This window comes from Amphiprion ocellaris, chromosome 1 (assembly GCF_022539595.1).
Source record: "Amphiprion ocellaris isolate individual 3 ecotype Okinawa chromosome 1, ASM2253959v1, whole genome shotgun sequence".
Lineage (NCBI taxonomy): Eukaryota > Metazoa > Chordata > Actinopteri > Pomacentridae > Amphiprion > Amphiprion ocellaris.
In genome coordinates this window covers 24,189,132-24,203,230 of record NC_072766.1, presented here as the reverse complement: position 1 = coordinate 24,203,230, position 14,099 = coordinate 24,189,132, and the positions used below count along the sequence as shown (strand labels likewise).

General features: G+C 39.7%; 1 protein-coding gene across 9 annotated transcripts in view; it reads right to left on the bottom strand.

Moving 5' to 3' along the window:
* LOC111587385 (A-kinase anchor protein 13) overlaps window positions 1-14,099 on the bottom strand; it is a 107,788-nt gene that overhangs the window by 47,960 nt on the left and 45,729 nt on the right. For all 9 annotated transcript variants that reach the window (XM_055009605.1, XM_055009601.1, XM_055009600.1 and 6 more), the window contains one exon: window positions 5,119-5,173. In XM_055009605.1, the coding sequence (XP_054865580.1) occupies window positions 5,119-5,173 (55 nt within the window). The remainder of the gene's footprint in view (window positions 1-5,118; window positions 5,174-14,099) is intronic.

Sequence of the window (14,099 nt, the reverse complement as noted above, 5' to 3'; positions counted from 1 at the left end):
ACAGACCCAAGTGGTTTTTTTCAGACTCCACCTCCTCACACCTGTCCACCAAAACTAGCAGGGGACTGTGAGCTTTGACAGCTGTCTTCCTCTCTCTGTTTCAAACAGACCCCCACCACCACCACACACAGAAAGAGAAGCACAGAGAACAGGTGTAGAGCTCTCTGGTGAGTCAGCGGGTGGTTGAGGTTGAATGTGATTCAGTTCTTACACCTGTGAATATTACATTAAATTGTATATTTATAGAGTTCATTTGAATTCAGTGTGCCTATTCTGTACTGTGCTGTAGTGATTCAGGTCAATCAAATATTGCTTGTAATCCAGACAGTTTCTCTTATTGAGGTTTCAACACAGTTTAGAAATGTAAGACAGGAATAAAAGAAGTCAGGCAGAACTCAGGTGGAGAAATGGGTTGTTAGATGAATACAGCAGAAGAAAAACTGCGGAGTAGATATGATCCAAACAAATCATCCATTCTGGAGCAATCAAGGTGTTAAGAAGAAACGGACAAGATAACAAATCCGTTGGGCCTCCTTGTCTAAAAACACTTTTCTCTGCACATTTTTACTGTTAGTCCAGATAAGATCAGTTAAGTGTTTTCTCTAAATGCAGATATTATCAGCACTTACAGATAACACCTTATTTATTTTATCCCCATACCATATATTTCCTTGTCCTGTATGTCTTACCAAATATCATGGGAAAATTGTACAAGATGCTCTGTGTCACTGGAATGACTTTCTGCACATTGGGGATTTTACCAGATTCCAGTCAGTCATTCTTCAAAGCTGAGAAGCCACCGGGGACTGACTGCACTGGATGCATTTCTACATCAGCAAGTGTGCTGTGCCAACATCTTGTTGTTGTGAACTGATTCAGTTCATAATCAGCTAGCACTGTACCATCTGCAGTTCAATACACACTCAAAAAATTAAACAACTATTAAAAAACACGTTAATTAATGAATTTACTAAATGCAGAATAAAAAGTCTTCACACTTTTGTCAAGAGTTTGCCAAAACATAGTCTCCCATTTTTCACAGAGATAAAAATCAGTCCGCACACAGTTTAGAGGGTACACTAAACCAAACTGTAATTCAGACCTTCACTATGATTCATGTAAAAACAACACTAACTCCTATATCCTTGTTTCCTTTTTTCATTGTATTATTTTACCTTGAATTTAAGGCACACCCAGCATCTCTCCTCTTATATAAGTGAGGGTTACTGATTTGAGTTGAACTAAACAGGACACGGCTTCACCCATAACATATGCAATGACATGCTACACTACAAGCAATGCTATAAAACAGCAGCATGACTCAACATATGCTTTTAAACCACAGAAAGACAGGCAAGGTACCAAACTGTGGCCTTCCAACACAGCATGAACCGGCAATATTATGGGATGTTGGTTACGGTTCAACCTAAAAAACAAGCAATACACAAAAACATGTAAAGTAGCCGTCACTGTTTTTGTTTTCTTTTGGATGAGAATGTCAAAATAAATGTCACTGAAACAAGTTTTTGCACAAACATGTAAATCATTTGCTCCGCAGTCCCTTCTAAGCTAGCTTGCAGAACACTTCACTGTGGTTTCAACTTTATTTGAGATCAGACTAGCTCAGAGTACAATTTTAGACTAGAACCAAGCATCTTTTAAAGCCCTCTGAGCTTTGAACTGTATCGAAAAAAAAGTCACTGTTCACTGATACACTATTACTTCCATAAAAAAATCTAAGAACGTAGGTTTGTGCTATTGGCTCTGTAACGCTGTGCTTGGACACTGCAGTGCTTCAAGCTACCTTCTAATGACTCATGATGACAATAGTAACATCCTGATGGAAAGCAGGTATCACATTTACCATGATCACCACCTTAATATTGTAGCCTGTTAGTCTGTTAATGCTTGCCAGTTAACACAAAATACAAAGTACCGAGGCCGATCAGATTTGCTTTGTAAACGGTTGCTAAATGTTTGAAATTTGTAAAAATTTATATGATTGCAAAAACCCACTGGGGTGCAGAATCTGAAGTCACATTTTAACAGAATGAATGATGTCACATGGTTTCCAGTTTAAAAGAGAAAGGAATGTAAACAGCAGTGCATATGAAAACTCCTGGACATAGAATTGACAACTGACAGTTCAGTATCTGGGCTGCACACACATTCCTTCACGATAATGCGAACAGGATGGCACCACTTGTTTTAACAAAAGTGGCAAGCCCTCTGCCTCATTCCGTGCCACGTCCAGATTTATTTCTGTCTGCCTGAACAGTTTAAAAGCTGTCAATGATAACGATGGGATCTGGGGTATTTTCCTGTAGCCATGTCATAACAGTACCCACACAGAAGTTGTCTCTACGGTTCACTAGGGCCGTTATCCATCTTATTGTTCAGGGATTCTACATTGTCCATGAAGATGGAGGGGAGATATGAGTTTCAGCTCTTCTCTCTGTTGTCAGGACCCAGCATTTTTACTTCATTGCCTCGTTCTTCCTCTGCTTCCTGTGCACGTTCTTTTGATTTCTGTGGTGATGTCTTTTTTCCTGGTCACCGTGCAACAGCAGCACCAACAGTAATAATAATAAAATGAACAAATGAATAAAAAATAAATGAACAGAAGCCTTCCAACCACGGTGCCACCGTGTCCACAGATGGGACAGCTCAAAAAGATCACCAGCAATAATCCAAACAAGTGTGATAAAAAAAAGAAAGTTAAAAGAACTCAAAAAAATGATGAGAATAATTTTGTAAAATCAAAAAATATTGGTCATTGATTTTGCAGGTATTTTTATTCGTCAAAGTATTAGAAAACCTGAGATTTGACTGGATGATATTTGCATGTTACTGCAGGGGAGCCTGAGTTTGTGTACCACCCTTTATGGAAATCAGTTACTGTGGTCACAGCGAATGGTGGTGTTTCACTGTTTTTATTTACATACATGAAGGCTGTAAAATATTACAAATACCTCTCAGTATGATGCAATCCAGTACAACACAAGGCTACAGCTAACTTTAAAACCACCTGCTGTTGCTAAGCTGACCAAATATATAACCAAAGAGATAAACCAAAATTTTATCAAACAGGAGGTGATGTCAGTTAGTCCCAGCTGCAACAGAGAAAACCCCCCCCAACTCCCCCCCAGTTTTACTTCCGCTTGACCTGCTTTTTTCTTTCTCTTTCTATTTGTATCTCTGTCTTTCCTTTCTTCCTCTCTGTATTTCTTCATCTCATCCATTTCAAACTCTTTTTCTCTTCCTCCACAGAGGACAGACTCATGTTTCATCTGTTTTCCACCAAAGATAAAAAAAAGTAGGTTGTTCTCAGCCTGATCCAGCTCATCGATCTGTTGGTCTTTTTTTATTGAGACTGGTCTGTCTGCAGACAAACTCATCTTATGAAGGTCAAAGAATCCTTTTTTCTTATCTTGCTATGGCTGCTGCCCAAACACAGACATATACGTGTCAACATCTAAAATGTGTCGGATTACTATTTCACTAAGACCCATTGCTCATAGACAGACTAAAATATGTTCACATAGCAACAACCAACCACTTGTTGCACAGTCGAGTGAGCTGACATCGTATTTGAGCTACACTTGCATCACAGGTCAGTGGAAGGCATTGTTGGTCAGTCTACCACAGTGGTCCAGAACGAAAATGTCTCAACAAATGTAGAACAGATTTACCAAAAGATGTTGTGCAGACATTCATGATGTCATCATGCCAAACTGAATGACGCATACTGAGCGGTTTAGGACAAATACACATACTGTTATACCCCTAATATTTAACTACGAGAAAGCCACTGTTAGCTAAACTACTGCTACACCTGCTGTTGAGCTGACATCACATCTCCTACGAACATGCTTCAACTGTCCAGCATGCATTTGCTCTGTAACACCACTGAAACTCATTTAGTCCTGGTACATGTACAGGGTCACTTCCAAAAATGCTACAGGGTCACCCGTCTTAACCCAGTGAAGCTAGCTTAAATATGTGTCACCTCATCGCCATATCTGTGGAGATCAGCCACAGCCTCTTGTGACATATGCTCAGTTTGCTGTTCAGTCCACCTTTTTTTCACAGCACCAGTAATGGTTGGAATTTCCACAGGTACATCTATTCACTGCTGTTTATCTTTTTTTGCCAGCTATCTGCTATATCAGTACAGGCACATTGTAAAACAATCTGAAAAGAAATGATCCTTTTCTACCCCAAGATTTTTTAAAGCGTAGATAGGCTTTAGTTTGCCCAGTTAAGCACTTCCCCTATCTGTATGTGTACATCCTAATGTTCAGACACTTTTAAACAAACTAAATTAAACTAATCCAAGTCTGTAACCAAAGTTTCTCAATTCTCATGTAAAACTAAAATTTTGTCAAGAAAAAAAATGTAGGATCAGGTTCCGAGCATCAACATAACTTTAACAAGTGACAGAGTACAAATACTCTTAAAGTCAGGTTTCAATGAACATTACAGCGCTAAGAATCATTGACACGTGCCATGCATAGCACAACTCAGTCTTGACTGAAAACTTAATCTACTCGAGAGTAATTCTCACATTTGTCAGCCTTTAAATACTAGAAATTATTGGCATGAAAAAGGCCAATAAATAAAAATATTTAGTATTAGTAAGATACAATCATGGGATATCAAGTACCAAAAATACCAGCATCTAGCAACAAAATCTTGGTCCAAGTCTTGACTTGGTATGGCTGACCATCTCAGTGATAATATAGAAAATAGACAAAACTGGCAGACAAAGGCTGTTCTAATAATTTCCCAGAACACATGAGGTCCAACAAGAAAAAGCTGTTGTCTTAATGCAAGTGCCTGTTCTGTGTGTCACTGATACTTCAGTCAGACTGTAGCCACCAGATGAAAAACCAGTTTTCTGTCACTAAAAACAAATGGACTTCATAAGATACAATGTCCTGTGCTAAAAACAATGATGCATAAATAACCCAGTGCAACACATTAGTTCTGATAGTAAGGCATGTTATAGCATCATGCAGAAGCCCACAATAAAGCACAGAAAGGTCATCATTCGTAGAACATTAACAATGTCCAAACACAATGACAAGAAATACAGCAGCCGCCAGCAACTCTTACCTGAGTGTTGAGTATTGCAGGGCTGATGGAAAGATGCCTCTCTGTCTCGGTGGATCTACAAAGAAACAGGAAGACACTGAATCAGCCTCAGCAACATGTGATCGTCACCCACAAAGAAATAATGATGCAGACTAGCGTGTCTGTTAGGAAGTGTTCCTCAGTACACAGGATGGGAGGCAACGATAAGACACCCTTTATACCAGCAGTCTTAAGCATATACATGGGATTTAGTAGTTACATTCAGGCTCTATCACGCCCCAGAGGAACTGTTTGGAAAGATCCAACTTTGGTCGGTCTTCAGCCTTCAAACTCACAGTCACACTGAGACTAGCTCAAACACTTTGACACACACACAGACCCACACACTGCCTGTCAGAGATCTGTGGTTGGCTGTGAACACACAACGCTGTGGCTCTGCTTCCTCTGTGGTCTCAATGTCTATACAACAGCTGTGTGTGTAAGTAAGTAAGTGTGTGTGCGTGTGCGTGTGCGTGTGTGTGTGTGTGTGTGTGTGTGTGTGTGTGTGTGTGTGTGTGTGTGTGTGTGTGAGAGAGCTGGTTTTAGCTACAAAAGCCACAGGCACCCGCCGCCCCTCTTCGAAGGCAACACAAAAGCTTCAACAGTTTGGCCGAAGCTATGTAAATTTGACTGACAGTCCTGAATGTGAAGCTAACAGAGAGTCAGAGAAGCTCATTGTGTTTTAATAAACTCTGTCAATGCCATAGATATAAAGATGATGAGCTTGGGCCACTGAATTTGCCTCCCATACAAAACAAATAAACTTAACACAGATTAATAATCTATTAACAAAGCCACAAACCCAGGGTCTTCAGCAGTGACCCCGATAACAAAGCCTAAGTGAAATCATAGCTTTTTGGGGGATCTAGCGATTTCTGAACTGAGCTGCAGTCTGTCATGTAGAATTGATAGTACATCCTTCAAAAAGCTTATAATTTGTCCTCCTCCATTGGTTTGTTCCATCCTTTTTTTAGCTTGTTTCCCCATCCGTACCTCTTCCCATTTAACTCCCAAACCCACTACGCTCAGGTTAGGCCGGACCCAGATCAACAGGCTTTAGCATTACCCCTTAGACTATACTGTGTTACACTTGTATAAAAGAACCTATGAATACAGTATAACAGGTCTCTCATCTAAAGTCCACAACTTTTCATCTGAAAGAGGAATTAGTGAAACAAAGACTCTGTACTAACACAGGCCACCAAGTCTGTTTCTGAGTTTCACCCACCGTATGCTGTAATTAAAGCCACTATGTGGATCCTGTAGCTTTGATCAGATCAGTGGGTGTAAAAAGTCCTTCGGTTCATTAATACATTTAACCTTGCTTTTGTAATGCTGAGAAGAACGTGAATGAAAACAACTATTTCTGGTGTGACGTTAAGAGTTTAACTGGAGTTTAACCTCTAACTAAAAAAGGGTCAAAACAACTGAAGTAGGAAAACACTGGTGTAAATAAACAGACTGCAGCTAATAATTCTGACTGTATTTTGCCAAGAGTTACGTGAAAAAAATCGGTCAGGTTCCACCTAATAATTTCACTGGTCACATCAGTGTGCCTGGCTTTTAGCCAGTCTGTGTGCTTCTCTGGACGGTACCTGTGGGGACGTCCAGAGAAGCAGGTAAAGGTACTCTATTTCAGCTTTGGTAAATGTGACAAGGCAAGATATTCCACCTGCAAGTGCCTCAGACCTACACTACTGCTAATCATACAACAATATTTTTATTCATGCAAATAGCAATACAGAAAAAAAATGAGGATCTTACAGGGGTTTTGTTCTAGACTGGTAGTTGGTGGGATGTTCCTGGTATCATGTAACCATTACCAGCAGACACTGAAAAATGCTCATTATCAATTCCCAAAGCTCAGGATGGCATCTTTTTTCAGATCAACAGCTCAACATACAAAAACATTTACTATATATATATATATATATATATATATATATATATATATATATATATATATATATATATATATATATATATATATATATATATATATATATATATATATATATATATATATATATATATATATATATATATATACACACACTATCGTTCACAAGTTTGGGGTCACCCAGACAATTTCATGTTTTCCATGAAAACTCACACTTTTATTCATGTGCTAATATAACTGCACAAGGGTTTTCTAATCATTAATTACCCTTTCAACACGATTAGCTAACACAATGTACCATTAGAACACAGCAGTGATGGTTGCTGGAAATGTGTCTCTGTACTCCTAAGTAGATATTACATTAAAAATCACTTGTTTCCAAAAAAATGCTTTTCTTTCAAAAAAAAAGGACATTTCTAAGTGACCCCAAACTTTTGAACAGTAAAATGGTTGAAAAATAAACATTAAAAAAAATGCAAAAAAGACACAAATCTTCACATTTGAGAAGCCAGATTAAGTAAATGATTGGATTTTAAGAATAAAGGATTTTGGCGAAATCAACCCCCCTTTATTGTTGCTATTCATTTTGATTTTTTTTTTACATTTTGAAATCACCCCTTTAACATCGTAGTTTTCACTGTAAATGGCTGATTACAAGACAAAGTGACAAAAACAGATGCTGCTTCATAAAGACGAAAAGAAGTGGAAAGACAATTAGACCTAATACTGGAATAAGTCCCAACTATGCAGCAAGGTCGACCCTCCCAGAACACTTTGGGGGTGAGCAGACTGAGTGTTACCCTCTGTAGTCCCTGTGCCCTCTATTGACAAGCCTGCTGAGACCCAGAGAAACACTGAGCTCTGTTGTCCAGGCCTGGGAGTGGCGACTGTTTTAAAATACCAGCAGTGACCATACACTTTTGCATTCCTACAAACACACTGACAACTACTTGCATACCAACTGGCACCATGCACAGGCACCAACATGGCCAACAGTGTTGCATGCACATGACAAACACTTACTTATGCTCCTTTTTTTCCCTCATCAAGTCTCACGTGCACACACACAAAAAAAAACCCACACACACACAGATGCATACAGAGAACACACAGGCTTGTTCTTTTCTCACAGCTGTGTTCAGATATCAAACAGAGGCCGCTGAGAGAGAACAAACACGCTGACGAGGAAAGATTAGCTGGTCACAGAGGGTGCCACTACACACATACACACACGCACACACACAATCACAGGCAAACACACAGACATATACGCATGCACGGGCTCTGGTCAGAAGTGAAATGACTGCCAGTGACTGCAACAAACCAGAAAAGGCGACATGGCCCGATCTTAGACGAGAACAGTGACAGCAGAGCTTCAGAAACAGAAACAAAGGACTGTGACAAAATACAGATTAAAGCCAAAATAAAGGAAGCAGTAGCAGCTTTATGTGTTTTAATATACCGTTTACCCACTGTGAGCCTCCAGATCACTTCAGTGTGTTTTGGCATTGATTATACAAAGAACTGAACTCTTAGGCATGATAGGGTATGAAGTAAACACTTCTGCTGGGAAGTGGATGTACAGTTTGTGGAAATATTTGCTATTAATGCAAGTTATATATTACCCATGCACTTCCTTCATTTTGGCAGTGTGTAGCAAGTAAAAGGATGAATGGTGCCTTTATGACTGAGAAAATAATGAATACAGTACAGTCTGGACACAACAGAAGCATCTCTGATTTCAGCCACAGCATCGACTTCTTGCTACTTCGCCTTTTAACCCTTAACTTCTAATTCACTGCAGTGATGAATATTGCAGAGTGACCCTGACCCTGGCACATAATTCAGTGATTTGAATAAGGACCAAATGCTTGAGTCATATTGTGATTATTATATCCAGAAAAGCATGCACTCAAGGTCAACACTAAATCGCCTTGCAGTTGACTGGTCACAAACATTTTGAGACATATAAAGAAAGGTAAAAAGTCAGAGACGTGCACAAGTATATTTTGTCCAATACACGCAAAAAGGCACAAGGTGTCAAGCAAAGAGCCATAGCTTTAAGCAGTCAGCCAGTCACATATACATCAAACCAGTGTTCCAGTTAGTTTGCAGGCCTGCAAAACAGTCACTTAGCCAGCGAGGAACTGATCCACCATCTGAAAGCTGGCAACCCAGATTCTAAACAGCCCAATGCATATTTGTAGTGCCGGGGGAATCTAAACTGTACCCAGTAAAAACACATCTGGTTTAAAAATAAAAAGGTGGAATGGCGTGTGTGTATACAGGGGCACGCAGGACTTGGACTGCTGCCTTGTTTCTAAACAGGCAGGCAGCCAGAGTGGGTCTGCAGTACTGAAGGATGCAATGGCTGACTGAATGACCAGGCGTGTATATGCAGTTTGATCCCTGAGGCCTCCTAGCAGCAGACCTGAGGATAGGGTGATTGTCTGGTGCACCTTGGAGATAAACTACTAGCAGAACGACTCGGTCTTGAATTGTTGTTTTCAGAATGATTTCTTTCAAGGTTAACATTAGAAAGAGATCGACATTAAAAAAATAAATGGGTCAAGAGGTTTCAGCACTGACTATGGAGGGAAGAAGCGTTCTTGCAACCAATAAATAATGAGGAAGGCTACAGGAAATACAGAAGTGCCCAAAGAAGGAAAAGCAGATTTGGAGAATTATTTTCCTGCCAGCTCAGAGAGCATGCTTGCCATCTATCTATCAAACCATGTGTGAATACACACATGTATATCAGCCATATACTATTTTAGTTGCTATAAAGGCTTTTTGCAGTCACTGTACTCAGTAAGTGGAGTGATGATGATGTGTTTTGTGACTCCAGGCCAGGAGAGATGTTGGGATGTGAAACGCTGGGTGGAATGAAGTCATTTGGCCAAATGCCTGTTTCCATCCCAGGCCAGAGGAAACCGTTAGGCTGGCGTTGCCTTTTTCCCACACCACCGTATCTCTCTCACTTTCTCTGCTTCTCTGTATGTCAGACTCACATACACATCCATTCTATTTCACCCTTCTGGTGAAAAGAAGAGCTGACATTAGGGACAAGTTTAGAAAGTGATAATAGACTAGCGAGAGGTGTTACATATACCAGAGCAATCCTCTTCATAGATCTCTTCATCCAGCCCTGCCCTACATCTGGATGTCACAAGCAGCAGACAGTATGACAGTCATGGGACATGTCAAATGCCTGCTGCCGTGTAGCTGATGGTTTAGTTTATGCATGATAATTAATATTCCAGCGTTCAATATGTGATTACTAGTATGTTAGTATTAAATCAATACTCGGTCAGTAGGAAATAATCAAGGACTGGGTCATTTGCTTAGAATTAAATATTCCAATCTGAGCTGTTGGTCCAATCTAATTTTGTTGTCTATCCTACATTTATCTGGTTTTGTCCCCTTTATTGTTCACAATTTCAAAAGTTCTGCAGTCTATTTTACTAATCTAATTAGTGCATAGTTTCATCATTGTCCATTGTTCCAAAGTTTAGTTCCAGTGACAATTCTACTTGGCTTTACTGTATTGGGCACATGACACCAAGTACAAATTATGCTCATGGGAATGGCATTACTTTCATATCTGTTCATAAAAAATTAGGCAAATTAAATTTTGATTTGGTTATAGTGCAAAATTACTGCAATCCATCCTGAAAGGGGCATAGATGCCATGGTAATCCAGCCAGTTGTTGCTGAGATATTTCAGTTTGGACCAGTGCGGGGGAGTGACTAACTCACATTTGCCACACAACTTGTGCTTAGAGACTTTAAGGAAGGGCATTACATTGCAGTCAGAGATCTAACAGTCCTGTCCTAGTGTACCGGTTTTAAGGATTACAGATAATTTTCGGAGGCATGTGTAAACCTGTGAAATCTGATCCATCTGTCTGCCTAAATGAAAATTTGGCTTGCAGCAGGCTAATCACTGTCTGTATTGAATGAGAGTATATTATGATTAATATTTACTTACATTAGATGCAAACACTTTAATAAGCAGTTAACGGGACTAGCAGCTGTCCTGCAGCCAAGAGAAAACCCCACAGTGGAAAAATGTTATAAAGGTTCTATATATGTAGTGCAGGGAAAGTGCCATTTGGGCTTTAAATAGCACAACTTTTGGGTGCTATAAAGATCCCATTTATAAAGATTCCATTGAGCTCCCACTTCAAATGGTTGGACACAGAACCTTTACGGTATAGTAACAGGACCTTTGAGAGAGAGAAATTACAGCATGATGAGACATTATCAGTGGAATTTATATTCTGATTTAGTTGTATAGTTTGTCAGACAACTTCCCACAGCGCTGACCAAATAAACCTGGAAAGACCTTAAACTGCCTGAGCCTCATTAAGTTTCATACACCGTTATTCCACAGACATGGACAGAGTGCAGGCATCTGTCTTGGTGTCACATACAACATACTCCTGCAGCGTACTCCCAGAAACCACACTCCACCCCAAAATAATCAGTACTCTGTGCTTGGAGGGCCACAATCAACAACCATGCAATCATCTCCCAGGGTGCAACACAATGAAAGCCATCACAACATGCCTGGTAGATGACTACATGTTTGTTGAAGCACATTTAACGCGCTTTGTAACTCTTATGGTCATATTTTGCTTCAGAAATATTTTTTTGAAGAGTTATTAAGAATAAGTGGGATTGGGCCTTTAAAACCGAACTGTCTGTGGACCTTAAGCGTCTAAGTCACTCATGAACCTCCATTTAATGCCCGTAATTCCGTGTAATAATGTCAGTAATTATATTTCACCTCGTCTTGCTTTTATATTTCTTACCTTGCTTTTATTGCTTTTGCCTTTATATTTTATATGTCTTGAGCACCTTAACAACTCTGTTTTCAAAGCTTCTGCTCAAATGACTGTTATTACTGCGGTACTAGCAGTATTATCATACCAAACAACTTTGTTTGAAAGTGCGGATAGGTAGCCTACCTTAATCAAAACCACGTCTACAGCTCTCTCTCCTTTGGCACACAGACTGTACCTCCGCTTGTGTCGTTCGTACATTTTCCTTTAAATATCCAAAGCAGGTTTACTGAACAGAAGGTTAAAATCCAGGAGAAACACTGTTGAGGAGAGCTGAGGCTGTCTGCTAAGCTTCACATCTGGCCACAGAGGCAGCCTTCTACCAGACTCCAGCTCTACTCCCTCCCTCTTTCTTTTCCTCCCTGCCTACCTCCCTCCCTTCCTTTTCTTTTCTTCTATCGTCTCTCAACTTCTCTCTTGACTCTGCCTGACTCATGCCTTTGCTCTCTCTCTCTCTAGGGCTTTGAATGCCTCTCTCTCACCCTGTGAATCAGTCATCCAAAGTACTACATTGTTAAAGTATGACAGATGACAGTAGGGCATTATTACTTCAGTTAATGTGATTCAATCATCACAATTGATGTTTTTGAGATTCAACACCCCCTGCTGGATGAGGATGTACTCGAGGCCATCTGTGACGTGCCACAGTCTGGGATTGCACTTTTTTCTGATAATGCCCAGATCACACTACAGATTTTTGCCCGCACGATATGTATAGGCGATGTAGTTGAAATTAACATCCAATGTGGATATATGTACAACAGTATGGAATGTGTATACGAAATCACAAATGAAAATATATAATGAGAAAAAGAAATTGTCACATCATATATGATACAGTTCTGGTGGACACTAGCAGGGCACTCTGGGAGCACATCTTCCAGCAAGGCCAAAACACTGTATCTCAATTTTTAACAAAAGTGATTCAGATGCACACTAAAATTTAATCTTCCTGTGCTCCTGCTCTCCACCAAGCTTTACCAAAATCCACTTTGGTAGATTTTACGTAATTTTACTGACAAACAGGCAGAAAGACAAACTGAACTGATCACAGACGTCGGCTTTGGCTCTCGCCTCAGAGGAGGAATACATTTTCCAGTCCTAATTATTTCTAACTGCATATTAAGTTACTGATTAATCCTTTATCCCCAAACAAGCTCAAGGGCGATATTTTTTCCTAAGCTCTTCATTTTCCTGTGGCAAAGTAGTCATTCGTACAGGAAACACTGAAATGAGCACACATGCAGACAACAAGGTGGACAGCAAAAGCACACACATTTCTGTATATACAACTGTATGTGAACGGATGACATGTTCCTCACGTATGCAGATGGTGGAATATATGCGTACCTTCACACCTACACAGTTGCAAAGTAGAATTAATGCTTCACAGCTGTCTGCCCCCACCAGTTAATCAACTTACTGTTCACATCCATGTCTGTCCATACTCAAATATTATATGCAGCAAAGACTCTGAAGTGTCTAACCAATAAAGTTGAAAGTTGTGGCCATGATAGTGCACAGTTCTTTAAATATGAATGACGCTGCAAAGAAGGCACAAATTCAAAAATGTGGATGCTTTTACACACATCAGCACAGGAGATCTATGCAATCATGTAAGTTTTAAGGTGGACACAAAAAATTAGTGTTACCAAATCAGTATCCAGTGAAATGTGAAATATGCTATCTGTTGTTGAGTTACGATGCTGATTGATGGCCAGAAAAGTGTTTCTGCAGAACATTATGTCATCACTGTGATGCTGGCTTTTGACCATTTGGCTAAAAAACATAATTATTTTATCCTAACAGACAGTTGTGTGAAATTTGTCTAAAGAAATGAAAGACCCTTATATTTTAACTATGAATCACTCTCTCTGCCTTTGTAGGAAGAGAAAAAATGCAACTCAGAAAAGATGTAAAGATGTGCCTAGTGCTGGACAAGAGCCTACAGGATCATCTGTGTATATTCTGATTCATGGCTGCTCCTTGATGTTGTATAGTTGCATGTCCTTATAGTCCTTAAAAATAAAAAAAAATTGTCACAACTAACAAATCAAATAGGACATATTGCAGATATAAGTAAAAAGTTGTGCTCCCACCAATTTGGTAATCAAGCACTCAATGATATATTGACTAATGTAAATGTGTGTCTGTGTCTGACATGTCACATGTCCTAGTTGGCCAATAGGACAAAGGTGTGGGTCCCTGAAGTCACA